Genomic DNA, 11,791 nt, shown 5'->3' on the forward strand with positions numbered 1-11,791 from the left:
AACACATAGAGAAAGCCTACAATATTGTAATGGGATCTCGACATCTTCTTTTATCATTTATGCTATTTAGTTTAATTTTATTTCACTGTACCACACCCCTTACCGCAATTTTTATACAGCAGTAAACTGCATGTTTTACACATTAGATAAGCAACTGCCTTATTAATCTGCTTATTGTATCGTCTGATGTGTTTATTTCCAAGAGATGAGACACATTTACCCTCAGCGGTAGGGTTGGGCCATCTAGACATGTTCAAAATGGTTTGATATGACTCTTAACACCTGACTGGACTGGATATACTGAATTTCCTCACTAGCTGTCGCACGTGACTCAGCCGCTCCCAAGAGGAACATAATGAGAGCCCATAAATGACAGCAGCACTTTTCTTATTCTGAAGTTTAACATCAAAATTGAAGAATAGATTACAGAAGCTACGGTTCACGTACCTGTATCTTGCAAGTGAATGAGTTATCCACAACACATTCCTGCAAATGTTTCACAATAGAAGCCTTGTTAAGAAATGCAGGGTTTCTGTCCACCAAACCAGAAACCGTGCCAACTTCACCAAGAGTCACAGACTGGAAGCATTTGAATGTGCCACAAAGAATCCTAGTCGAGTGTCTGCACAGGACTAGTCTGAATATTCTCCAAGAAGACAGAATGAGGTCAATCATGCTTTTACAGATTGTTTTTATACTATGAATGCTCTGTGCTGATGTGAATCACGTGGCCTTTAGACTGATGTGATAGACGGCACTCTCCACCACCATCATCAAATGAGGGAATATCTTACAGAGGAACAGATTTCAGAGATTTGGAAATATTTACTAATTTGCAACAAAGATGTTCTAGCAGCTTGAGTTGGAAGAACATCTTACCAAGAAACTTTTACGTTAAAATATCCTTTAATTGCATTCCCAGGATTTGTGGTATTTGAAGTATTTCTCTCTGGCTGTTTCTCTCCTACCTTCACCGTGAGGCACTCTTCAGTTTTAGACACAGAAACTCAGGCCACAGCCTCTCTTATTTATCCTGGCTTTGTAAGGGATTTGACCTTTTACCTTTTCACCCTGCTTTAAACCGGTGAAACCACCGCACTGCAGATTCCCGCCACATTGTGCAGGAATGTCCGAGGGGAAGTCAGGAATGTAGTGGGGAATGCAGCGTGCTGCAGCAGCAGGGTTACGTTGGGCTGCATGAGGTCATTTTCTTTGCTGAAAGTGGGTATGCACATGCTCTCACCAGCATCTGTGTCTGCATACATTTGCTGCATGTGGTTGCATTTGTGTGCGTGTGACCATTAAAGTGTGTTACTAGAAGAGGAGACTCAAACAAAATAGGGTTTAACTCTCTTAATCCTAGCCGATCTTTTTTACGGGTGCATGACACACTGTCTTCCCAGACCGAGATTAAGTCTGAATATTTATTTAACCACTGACGTTTGTAGTAATGTTTTCCGACAAATTGTGCAAGAGGATCAGTAGATTAGAATTGGTAGACTACTGAGAAAATTAGACTTTAAATAGACTTGTTGTCAGTCTGTTGTATGACCTATAAAGACAAGAAGACTGTTTCGTCATTATGGGACCCAGAATGTTGTGATTCTCTGTTTACTAAAGCTGTCAAAAGACTTTTATGGATTTTAGGGATCAGTAAAGCTGGCAACACTCGGGAGCATGGAGGATGCAAAGACATTTTATCTATGAGTTAAGCAGCTGAGCTTGGAGGCCAAACACAGCTAGTGTTTGCACATGTACTGTGATAGAAATGGACCACTGAGATATGCTGTTTTGTGGAGTCACATACAGTAACCGGGCAGGCCTCCCACATTACTTCAGATAACATGCAGCACTTCCATACTGGTGACGGGCTGCTTCAGCTGGACAGGGTGTCACAGGATGGGTCTTATCTCAGGCATCTCCCTGCTGCCTGGTACAGTTATTCTTAGTAATTAACAGAACACAATAAAATAAATGTATGTTTGTTTTTAAATGTAATAGCTGCTGTCAAGTACAGTCAAACAAGATTTAGAGTGTACAGTCATGCTAGCAACTCTATGAGGTCATACTTAAAGGTCCAAATTGTGAGAGAGTTGATTTTTGAGACTCATTAACAACTACTGATGCTTTGGGTTGGTGGCCAGCCCAACCTGCCAATCCAGAGTTTCAGTAGTTGACGAGCTGTGAAAGAGACTCAACAATCATCAGCAATGCTTTGAATTAAATGCTAACATCAGCATGCTGATATTTTTGCATGTTGATGTTTAGCAGGTATAATGTTTAGCTAGTTTAGCTTGTTAATAACAAACATTTGCTAAATAGCACTCAAAGCAAAGTACAGCAGCTGAGGCTGAATGTTACTCGTTTTTCAGGTATTTGTATAGTATATTATTTGTAATAATATATATATATATATTTGTATAATATATATTTGTAGGTATTTGTAAGTATATAATGAACTAGATTAGAAGTCAGGGGATCATTGTTTTATGTACAAATCATCCTCTGGTGACCATGAATGACTTTATTCAATTTTAAGGCAATCCTTCCAAACGTTTTTGAGATATTTCAATAAAAAACGACAATGTAAACCTCCTGGTGGAGCAAGAGGAAAAGCCACAGACTCACCAAAGTCATTAAGGAAAATTCATCCAGGAGCCATGAATGGCTGTATGAAATTTGGTGCTAATCCAGTGAGTAGATGCTAAGATACAGTTTATAATAAGTGGAAACTTTGACCTGCTGTTGAGTAAAATTTAGAGGATCACAAAAGTCATCAGAATTTATCCTTGAATTAAACTGTAGCACATCAAATATCTGTAGCAAATTCCATCTTATAGTTGTCAAGACATTACACTGTGGACCAACAGAGAAACAGATTAGCATCCCTACAAAAAGAACAGTCAAACATTTGTTATGTAATGCAGACATGACCTTAACCACCATAATCAGACCTCGAGGCTGTGAGCAGACCACGAGAAGTCGGTAAATCAGTAAAACAAGAAAAATATGTCCAGTTTAATGTGTGTACCTTTGAAAGTGCTCTCTATAGAATAGCAGTTCTCAGTGGAAGACACACCAAAAAGGAAAACTGAAATTAAAATGACAGAGGTGATTCTTAATGAATCCAATGTCAAGTGACGGGATGGCAGTAATCCCTGGAGCTCACATATAACACATAAAACTGGAGCTCTTGCTTCTTTATCTAGTTAAGATTTGAAAAAAGAAAGCAAAGAAAACGGCTAGAAGTTTTTCTTTTCTTCTTTATCCCAGATAAAGGCTCAGCTTTCAGTTAATCCAGATAGAGGTTGTTACCTCAGGTGATGGGAGACCTTATCACTTCTTTTGTACTTCAAAGTGGTGCCGTTTAACACCTGAATGCTCCACCATACCAGAAACTGAATCCTCAGAAAGGCTACACCCAAAACTACATTATTTATTTACATCAATCACCCCGAAACCACGGTTTATATGTGTGTGCATTCTCGTCAGTAGGTGTGGGTGTATTGTCGGCTGCGTGTGTTTGTGAGTGGACATGTCATCCAGGGTTTCAAAACTATTTTAGCATTGTGAGGTCAGCACACACACATAAACACAAACACACCTGCTTTTGTTTTTGTTGTTTAGGTAATTTCCAGTCATTTCAGTGTGTTTCAGAGTGTCTCCATGTTGAGTGGGTTGTGGTTGGCCAGGGCAGAATTAAAAACCAAAAAAGAGATGACGAGAAAAAAGATGATGGAAGCTGTGGAGGGTAGAAATAAATGGAGGAAGAAACTTCTTTTCCCAAAGTCTCGTCAGTAATGTAAAGTGATGTGAGATCTGACGTGTGGAAGGATTTGGTGATCACCAAACTGTTACAATTAGAACAAATTTCAAAACTAGTGTATTTACTTCCACTATAGACTTCCAAACAAGTTAATCTCTGTTTCATTGTGGCTTTGTGGGTCTTCCTCTCCCCTTCTGGATATAAAACCTGCCTTATGAGAGGGGATGAGAGGGGGAGCACCCCCCTCATTAACATAAATCATCAAACGCATCCTCCTGGTCAACAGATGTTCAGATCATTTGTTAAAGGAAACAAGATTTCCATTGCTGACACCCCGTTGTGAAGTTTGAAGTAATTGCCCAGAGCTGATGTTTCTACAGGCTGCCATTCATCAGGTTCAATTTTAAGACATTGATCGATGATCTTTTCAAAGCTGTGGTGGGAAACTACTTGCCGCTGCAGCCTCTCAGAGCCAGCTATGTTTGGAGGACAGAGTCAGGTGCAGAGCCAGACCTTCTGGAGAAATAAACACCCAGAGTCACAGGATTCTGCTCTCATCTGGAGCCGTTTACTGACGTGAGGAGAGCTCAGAGATTTATTTTGGTTTTTTTACTCATTGGATTAAAAAGTGGATTTATCTTCACTCCCATTTATCAACCTGACTACAGCAGTGATCCACGGAAGTTACCTCCATTGTTGGGTGATGTACTGTGATGTTGCCTGCCGACTGAGGCTGAAGAGGAAATGTACGTTACTGCACAAATGTAATGTTTCAGAGAGGAGAGGGTAAAAAGAAGAGAGAGAACCAGGGTCTCTGGTGAGTGCTGAATTCAATGAGGGTTGACCTGAATTTAAACAAACCCTGATGTGTGTCATTGCTTGCTAGTTCATGGCTCCTGTACAGTAAAGTGATCTGGCTGTTTAGGGCAAATCTATTCAGACAAGGTAATGTTTTATTCCTTGTTAAGTTTAGTCTTGTTCGCTGACTTCGCCAAAATGAAATGACTTTGAGTAAACGTATGGATTTCTCTGGGTTTGAACATTGTTGAAAACATTTGGGATAATGAAAGTACACAACTCAACAAAGGCGTAGTCTTTTTTAGACATTGTAATTCAGAATTCTGACATATTATATCTTTAAGGCTTCAACTGCAACATAAGCCTGTGAGAACTGAAAACATTCTTTGTCATATTATTGTACAACTGAACTCACAGCTCAGCAGCAAGAGCCAAATTTTACCCTGGCATCGTGGACCTGTCTATCTGAATAAAACCATATCTGAACAACAAAAATCCATCACTTTAACAAACAGATGAAGCCAGCAAAGCCACGTTTCCATGTCTGAAAAGGAGTTTATTGGCAGCTTCTCCCCAGTAAGCAGTGGGGTGGCATTGTGTTTGTAATGACAGGTATCAGTCACAGTCCACACTGCTTCGTAAGCTTTGTAAAAGCTCACATAAACTACCCGAATCACAATGATGAAACAGAGAGTTAGTCAGCCTGGATTTCTTACTTTTCTTCCTCACTGTTGCATCCAGCAGCCATAAACCACGTCACTCTGTGTGGTCCACTAATTGCATATCAGATGGAGCCAGTCTCCATGATGAAAGCTTGACTTTGCGCTTTGTGCTTTGGTGTCAGTTCTAATATGTAAAGCAGATGTGTGTTTAATATCAAAGCCCATCAGTGGTTGTGTAGCGCTGCCTAGTTAAATGGCTTTAGAGGTTGGATTCCCACTGGGGCCACCCACGCTTCGGATGTGTTCCTGTAAGCAGGCTCAGTAGTTTGAACCCGCTCACGTGAAGAAAACAATCCTGAGACATCTGCCTGAAAGTGGTGATATTATAGAAATCTGAAAAGTTGCTTCTTGAAAAAACTGTGATTCTAGACAGTACATACTGTAGTGCTGGTGTTTCCACATGCAGCGCTACGAGCCAGCCCTGCAGAGTGGCAAATACTGCTAAAGACCCTCATGCTGATGCTTGTGTTGTATTTGTGTGGGAACAATAATCAGTGGCAGCAGAGAGTTGGCTGTGAGTGCAGCGGTCTCGGCTTCCAGCTAAAACCTCCTCTATCTGATCAGATCCCGGCCTTGTTTCAACAACTACTGTAGCCCGAATTATAGATGTCATATCAGCTAGAGCCCAACTGATTACAAACACAAACACATTCACACAATGATTACATGCAGCTTACTGCAGGACTTTATGAAACATCCAGCAAACCCTCTTTTTTTGACCTGCAGTCGCTCAAGGTCCTGAAGCGATAAGGCTGCTTCAAAGTGAGAGATGTGTCGTCGATTGTGTTCCTGCCAATCCCTTTGAGGTGCTGTCATGGTGTGTTTATGTGTTTGTGTGGGCTGGGGGTCAACCAAGCAAGCAAGCAAGGGTTGCAACTGACAATTATGTCGTTTCACTGTTGCTCAGTTTGGTGATTGTTTTCTCTAAATGTTTAGTCTTTGAAATAACAAAGAAAATGCCTATCACAATCTCCCAGAGAAGCGAACACTCCGATCTCAGATGTCGTTAACTTTGGGTTGCTGGAGTGTGATTTTCCCAAGTTGAGTGAAAAATGTAACGAATCACTAACTTTACTATAAACTCTGATATAGTAGCATCCTTATTTTAAGCATAATCGGTAACTCCACAAAGAATAAAATGCTCATTGGCTCAGATACTACTGTACGAGGTAGTAAGCTAGTTCGCTGGACATGCTAATGTCAACACATGTTCTCGTGGTCTTGGTTTCAGAGACGCTGAAAAGGAGATACATACTCTCCAAATACGGATTTATTACGAGCATCGCTGTAACTGCAGCCTAATGCACATCTCTGCTCACATTGCTGAGCTATGATTGGACAATCAATATTCGGGGGAGGGGTTTAGTGAATGTTCAGTTGCTGTCATGGTGTATATTTAATTTTAACAATAGAAAGCGAAAAGAAAGCAGCACATTTTCTCATTTTGGAAAAGGCAAAAACAATAATGGATTTTTAAATTGTGTGTTCTGTAAACTTGAAGATTCCAATAAGCTCCCTAAGCGTACCAAACTGAGAAGTAATCTGTTTTGTTTTGTAATTTATTTTTGATCTCGGCTCAACAGAAATCTGCTTATGCATTGCAGCAACAGAGGTGAATGATTGAGAAACATTGCAAGTACTCAGGCCTGTTTTGAAAGAGTGTAGTAAAGTTGTTGGCTTCAGTTTGCTGGAGCTATTCACGTTACATAAGGTCTCTCCCCCCTTCAGATTGCCTCCTTCTTCTCCCCCCTCTCTCTTTCATTTCGCACAAAAGATTTCACAAAACACACACAGACACACACACACACACGCCATCAGTGCGGCATGGCAGCGGTCCAGAGAGGGGCTCCAGTGTCGCTCCGTTTCAAAGAGCTCTTTGCTCGCTGTCCTTTTGATGCTCGCTCCCCAGCAGCAGTGGAGCAGAAATGCCGAACGTCGAGCTTTGATATGAATTTGTCCCTCGTTCTCCACACTGTCCTGTGACTCTCCAGCTACACTCTGAAAAAGGCCTCCTGAAGTCAGAATAATGAAATCATTGGGACTAGAACACAAAACCGTTGCTCAGGTCAACGTCCTGCAGAACAGGTTAGACGACTTTTTGCTTCCCTTGTTCCCACTCAAGGTGAAGGACAAGCACAAAGACCTCTGGTTACATTCCTCCTACATTACTCCTTCACAAGCAGACAGGACCGCATCTTTATGGAGTTCTCTGTCCTGATAGGATAAAGTGGACAGGGATGCCAGAAAATGTATTTTCCCTTTTACCGCACAAGCGAAGGGACGAAAGACATTGGACACTGACCAAATACTCTATAACAGTGATGACTGTTGCAGTATAGGGCTATTTAACACTTGTTTAAATAAGAAAATATCAGTTACGGCAGCTTTAATATGCAACTAGTGGTATCAGCTCATTTTACTTTTAGAAATTTCCTAAAATTATTACTAAAACCCACACATTGAACTTAAAAGGAAATTAACTGCGTTTCATCATTTGAAAAACATTCATCCAGAAATAGATTTCACGTGCAGTCATAGCAACATGTGTTACCTAGGATAAAAGCCACATGCAGTACAGATGCTGGTTCAGAGTACAGGGGCTGTTTTCAGCCAAGATGCATCAATGGTGAGTTTAGCTGATGATGCTTCTGTTGCCTTTTCTGCGAAAGCTGTTTTGCCTTAATGCAACATGCCATGCTGATGTAATAAATTGATTGTTTCACATGAACCTGCCAAGTCTGGACAGTAAATGATGTACACTGTTGAGGATATGTACTGTACTGTCCATTTTCTGTTCCCGTCATAGGGCTGAAGTCATTTAGTGCACACAGTAGTTTCTGTAATTATGTGTATAAATATAGTCTCTTTTCCCTGTAGTCTCAGCTCTCTTCACAGAAGCACAAAATATGTCTTCACCTAGAAAGAGAAATACATGGTTGTGTTTTATTTTACAGATCTGGAGAGGAGAGGAGAGGAGAGTATATGTCATTTGGTATGAATTTTCCCTGAAATAATGGCTCCATGGAAACCTTTCATAATAATGAATCATTATTCATTTAGAATCAGAAAGTTTTCCTTTCTATATATGTTGAATTTTGCACTCACTTCACATTTTTGCATGTTCAGACGATGTAGACTGACCAGGAAACCTCCTATGGAAAGCACTCGGGAAGAATTTGGGAGATTGAAGACCTGAGAAATAAAGCTTTGCCAGAAATAGTTTTTTAAACCTATTAGTGAGCATTTGATGTTCATTTGTACAGTCAACCTTGTAAACCTTAATTTGATTTTCATAACATTTATGCATTTGTGTGTGAAACATTCTCTTTGAGCTTGAACGATCAGTAAATTAATTAAATTACCAAGTAACTGAAAAGGAATGAGCAGCAATTTTTGTGGTTGATTAATCTTTGTTAGACAACTTTGGAGCAGAAAAACACAAGACATCTGAAGTTGGAAAAGTTGGAAAATTGTGAGGGACATTGCACAATTTTCTGACATTTCGTGACAAAATGATTACTCAATTAATCAAGCAAATAATCTGCATATTAATTGATATTAACAAGAATTGTCAGCCGCAGCACTACGATATTTTTACTTTTTTCTAAATGATTACAAATGTTCTTCCTGAAGGCCGCTTAAAAAGAAATAAACCACTTTTTCTTTGTTTCTTTTAGATACGGGTGTTCTAGTACATTGAGTCTGCGTGCATGCACAAATGTATTTCAGTGTTGCAGGCACTCAAAAAGAAAAAGATCCGAGCTGAAAGTTTTATCACTCTTCTCTCAGTTTTCAGTGGGCTTCAGTTGTTGCGCTGGAATTCGCATTTGCAGCTCTTTGAGCTTGTGGAGCAGCACATTCAAAGGAATGCAGCGTGTATGTGTCAGAAACTGTGTGTACACGTGTGTGTGTGTGTGTGTGTGTGTGTGAGTGTGTGTGTGTGTGTGTGTGTGTACACACTTGGAGCAGTGTGTGTAACATTCCAGACAGTGTTAGAGGTATGTGAATTACGTCTTACAGAGAGAGAATGTGAAGAATCTGCTGCCATGAGAAGGCCGCTGTTGTTTACTGACACAGTCGTGAAAAGGAGGTTCCTGTGTGTGTGTGCGTGTGTGTGTGTGTGTGAGGGTCACATGCTGCTGTCACTTCCTGGTAAGAGACCTTTTAGCTGTGATTGTGGGTAATTATTTTCAGAGCGATTGGTGCATGTAGACAAGAAGAGAGAGCTGCAGACTCTGTGAGTTCACTGAAGTGCATTTTGTTGTGAACGACAGGTCGCTTGTTTATTCCGTTTATCTTCTCGTGAATTGAATCAAACATCCATAGCTGTTAGTAGAAGTGTATCAAATCAGTGCAGCCTCCACGGTCCGAACACTTTGACCTACATCAGTGGCTAACTGTAAACAGAGCCCTTGTTGCTCTGTTACAATGTACTGAGATTTGTACTGAGTTCATTATTCCTACTTTAAACAGCCCAACAGCGCTTTCATTGATATGTTAGTGATACCTTGTGACTCTATGTATGTACATACTTTACATGAGTACACTACGTATATCAGACATGCACAGTAAACATGACATTTAAATTATTTCGCTCTTTTATCCTAACAACAGTTTGTATATCCACAATCTTCTAGTTTCCCAGAGGTTACCCAGAGGTATTTCCCCTCGCGCAGGTGCAGAATGTATGTGTTTGTTGGCCGCCGGCTGTAGTCTTTGTGGTGTGTTCAAGTGCAGCTTTTTGGCCGAGAAACAGGCGACATGAGGCAACGCAACAGACGACTTCACCCCTCCTACCTACCACACGACACACAATGCATTTGTTTGTTTACAGCCGAACTCCACAGGGTTTTTTTTTTTTCAGTCTTTAATATCTTTTTCTTTTGTGTCTTTTTTCATTAGATCTGGGACATGAGCGATGATGAGAGCATCTAAGGAACTGGAGGACCAAACCCTGAGCCTCCCAAGGACTGGACACTCCATTCCATGTTTCTGTCTACTTCTTTTTAAAGGAATTTTCATATTTACAATCGACAAGGGGACAAGGGCTTTGCAGTCATCAGCAAACAGGGTGGTCAAATTTGTAATAATCAAAAAACAAGCACATTACAAAAACTCGTTGAGAAAAATAGCCAAAAAAGCTTTAAAATTCTTAATATTCTCAATTTAGATACAAGATCAACCAAAATGTTGGAGTAAAAACAGAAATAGCGAAAGAATCATACTGTTTTTCACTGTTACATTAAAAACAGGATCAGAGCTTGAACAAGTTAGTTTTCCACATGGTTTGTGTGTTAGTGTGTATGAAGCTGTTGCACTTAAAGCAGAATGTACTTGTTCCTGTCACTTGATGATGTTTTATCAGTCACATGTGGTCAGTATTTTAATTTCCTCAACAAAAATACAATAAAACAATTTTGTTTTATTGTTTTTGTTTTTTGTATTAAGGGGCTTTATTGTTTTTGTCTAACACTTTTGAAAGCTTCACTGAATACTCGCAGGTTCAATCCCTCCCACAGTCTCTCCATCAACACATTTAATGGGTTTGCTGAAGAGTCTTTTGGCAAGACACTGACAGACTGCATCTGCTCACTCACTCAGTTTGGAAAAGAGCTTCAGGTAAAATTACGAAAAATACAAAAACAAGGCTGAAGACTCAGCAAATCCATCCGTCTCCCTGTCCGTTTACTGGAGGCTGCGATACATGCAGTAGAGTTAATACTTAACCAGCTTTGTTGCTTTGAAAACAGGAAGCCTAGACAGAGACGTTACTGTACAGCGACTGAACTGTATAAAAATCTACTGGGACTGTAGGACCACATGGAACCTACAACTGCAGTTTAATCTACGGAGAGACTGAAGGTCTTTATGGTTTGTTTTTGCTGATGCATGCTCGTTCGTCTGCGCAGTTTGCATTGCTTTTCTTACTCCAACGCAGCCTATTTGTCTGAACTGCTAACATTTACAATACTTTAAGTGTAATGAAATGTAAACTTCAACAGCCACATGGAAATTTATGGAAGATGAATTGGTGCAATGTGAAAAAAGAGAACTGAGATTAATTTCAGAATTAGAGATTGAAGTTTCATTCTTTAAAGGTGCGATATGTAAGAAGTGGCCACCTGTCAAAGCTCAAAAAAATAGGGGGCAGCATATCACCATGATTGCTGCTAACTGATGCTAAAAAATCCAGACTGGGAGCTCGGAGTGGTATTACGTGACAGGACAGGCCGGACAGCATGCTAACTTCAGACATTCAGTCAAAACTGTAACTTCTTCACATTCTGTTGATGTTCATTTTTGAATGTTTTAAAAGAAAATTGTCACATATTGTACCTTTTAAACTATTTCACCAAAAACTGGAATAAAATGTCTCTTTATTATTTCTGTTCAGTCTGTGAGCTTTATTACACTCTAATACATCCTTCCATAAACTCAGTGTAGCTGCATCTTTCCAACACCCATTTCCCTCCTTTCTAGCATCTCAGTCTTCACCATTACACAG

General features: G+C 40.1%; 1 protein-coding gene across 1 annotated transcript in view; it reads left to right on the forward strand.

Annotated features, from left to right (window-relative positions):
* atg7 (ATG7 autophagy related 7 homolog (S. cerevisiae)) overlaps positions 1–11,669 on the forward strand; it is a 69,458-nt gene extending 57,789 nt beyond the window's left edge. The window contains exon 19 of the mRNA XM_073467759.1: positions 10,189–11,669. Coding sequence (XP_073323860.1) covers positions 10,189–10,221 — 33 coding nt within the window. The 3' untranslated portion in view covers positions 10,222–11,669. The remainder of the gene's footprint in view (positions 1–10,188) is intronic.
* The last annotated feature ends 122 nt before the right edge of the window (positions 11,670–11,791 follow it).

Source organism: Pagrus major, chromosome 6 (genome assembly GCF_040436345.1).
Source record: "Pagrus major chromosome 6, Pma_NU_1.0".
Taxonomy (NCBI): domain Eukaryota; kingdom Metazoa; phylum Chordata; class Actinopteri; order Spariformes; family Sparidae; genus Pagrus; species Pagrus major.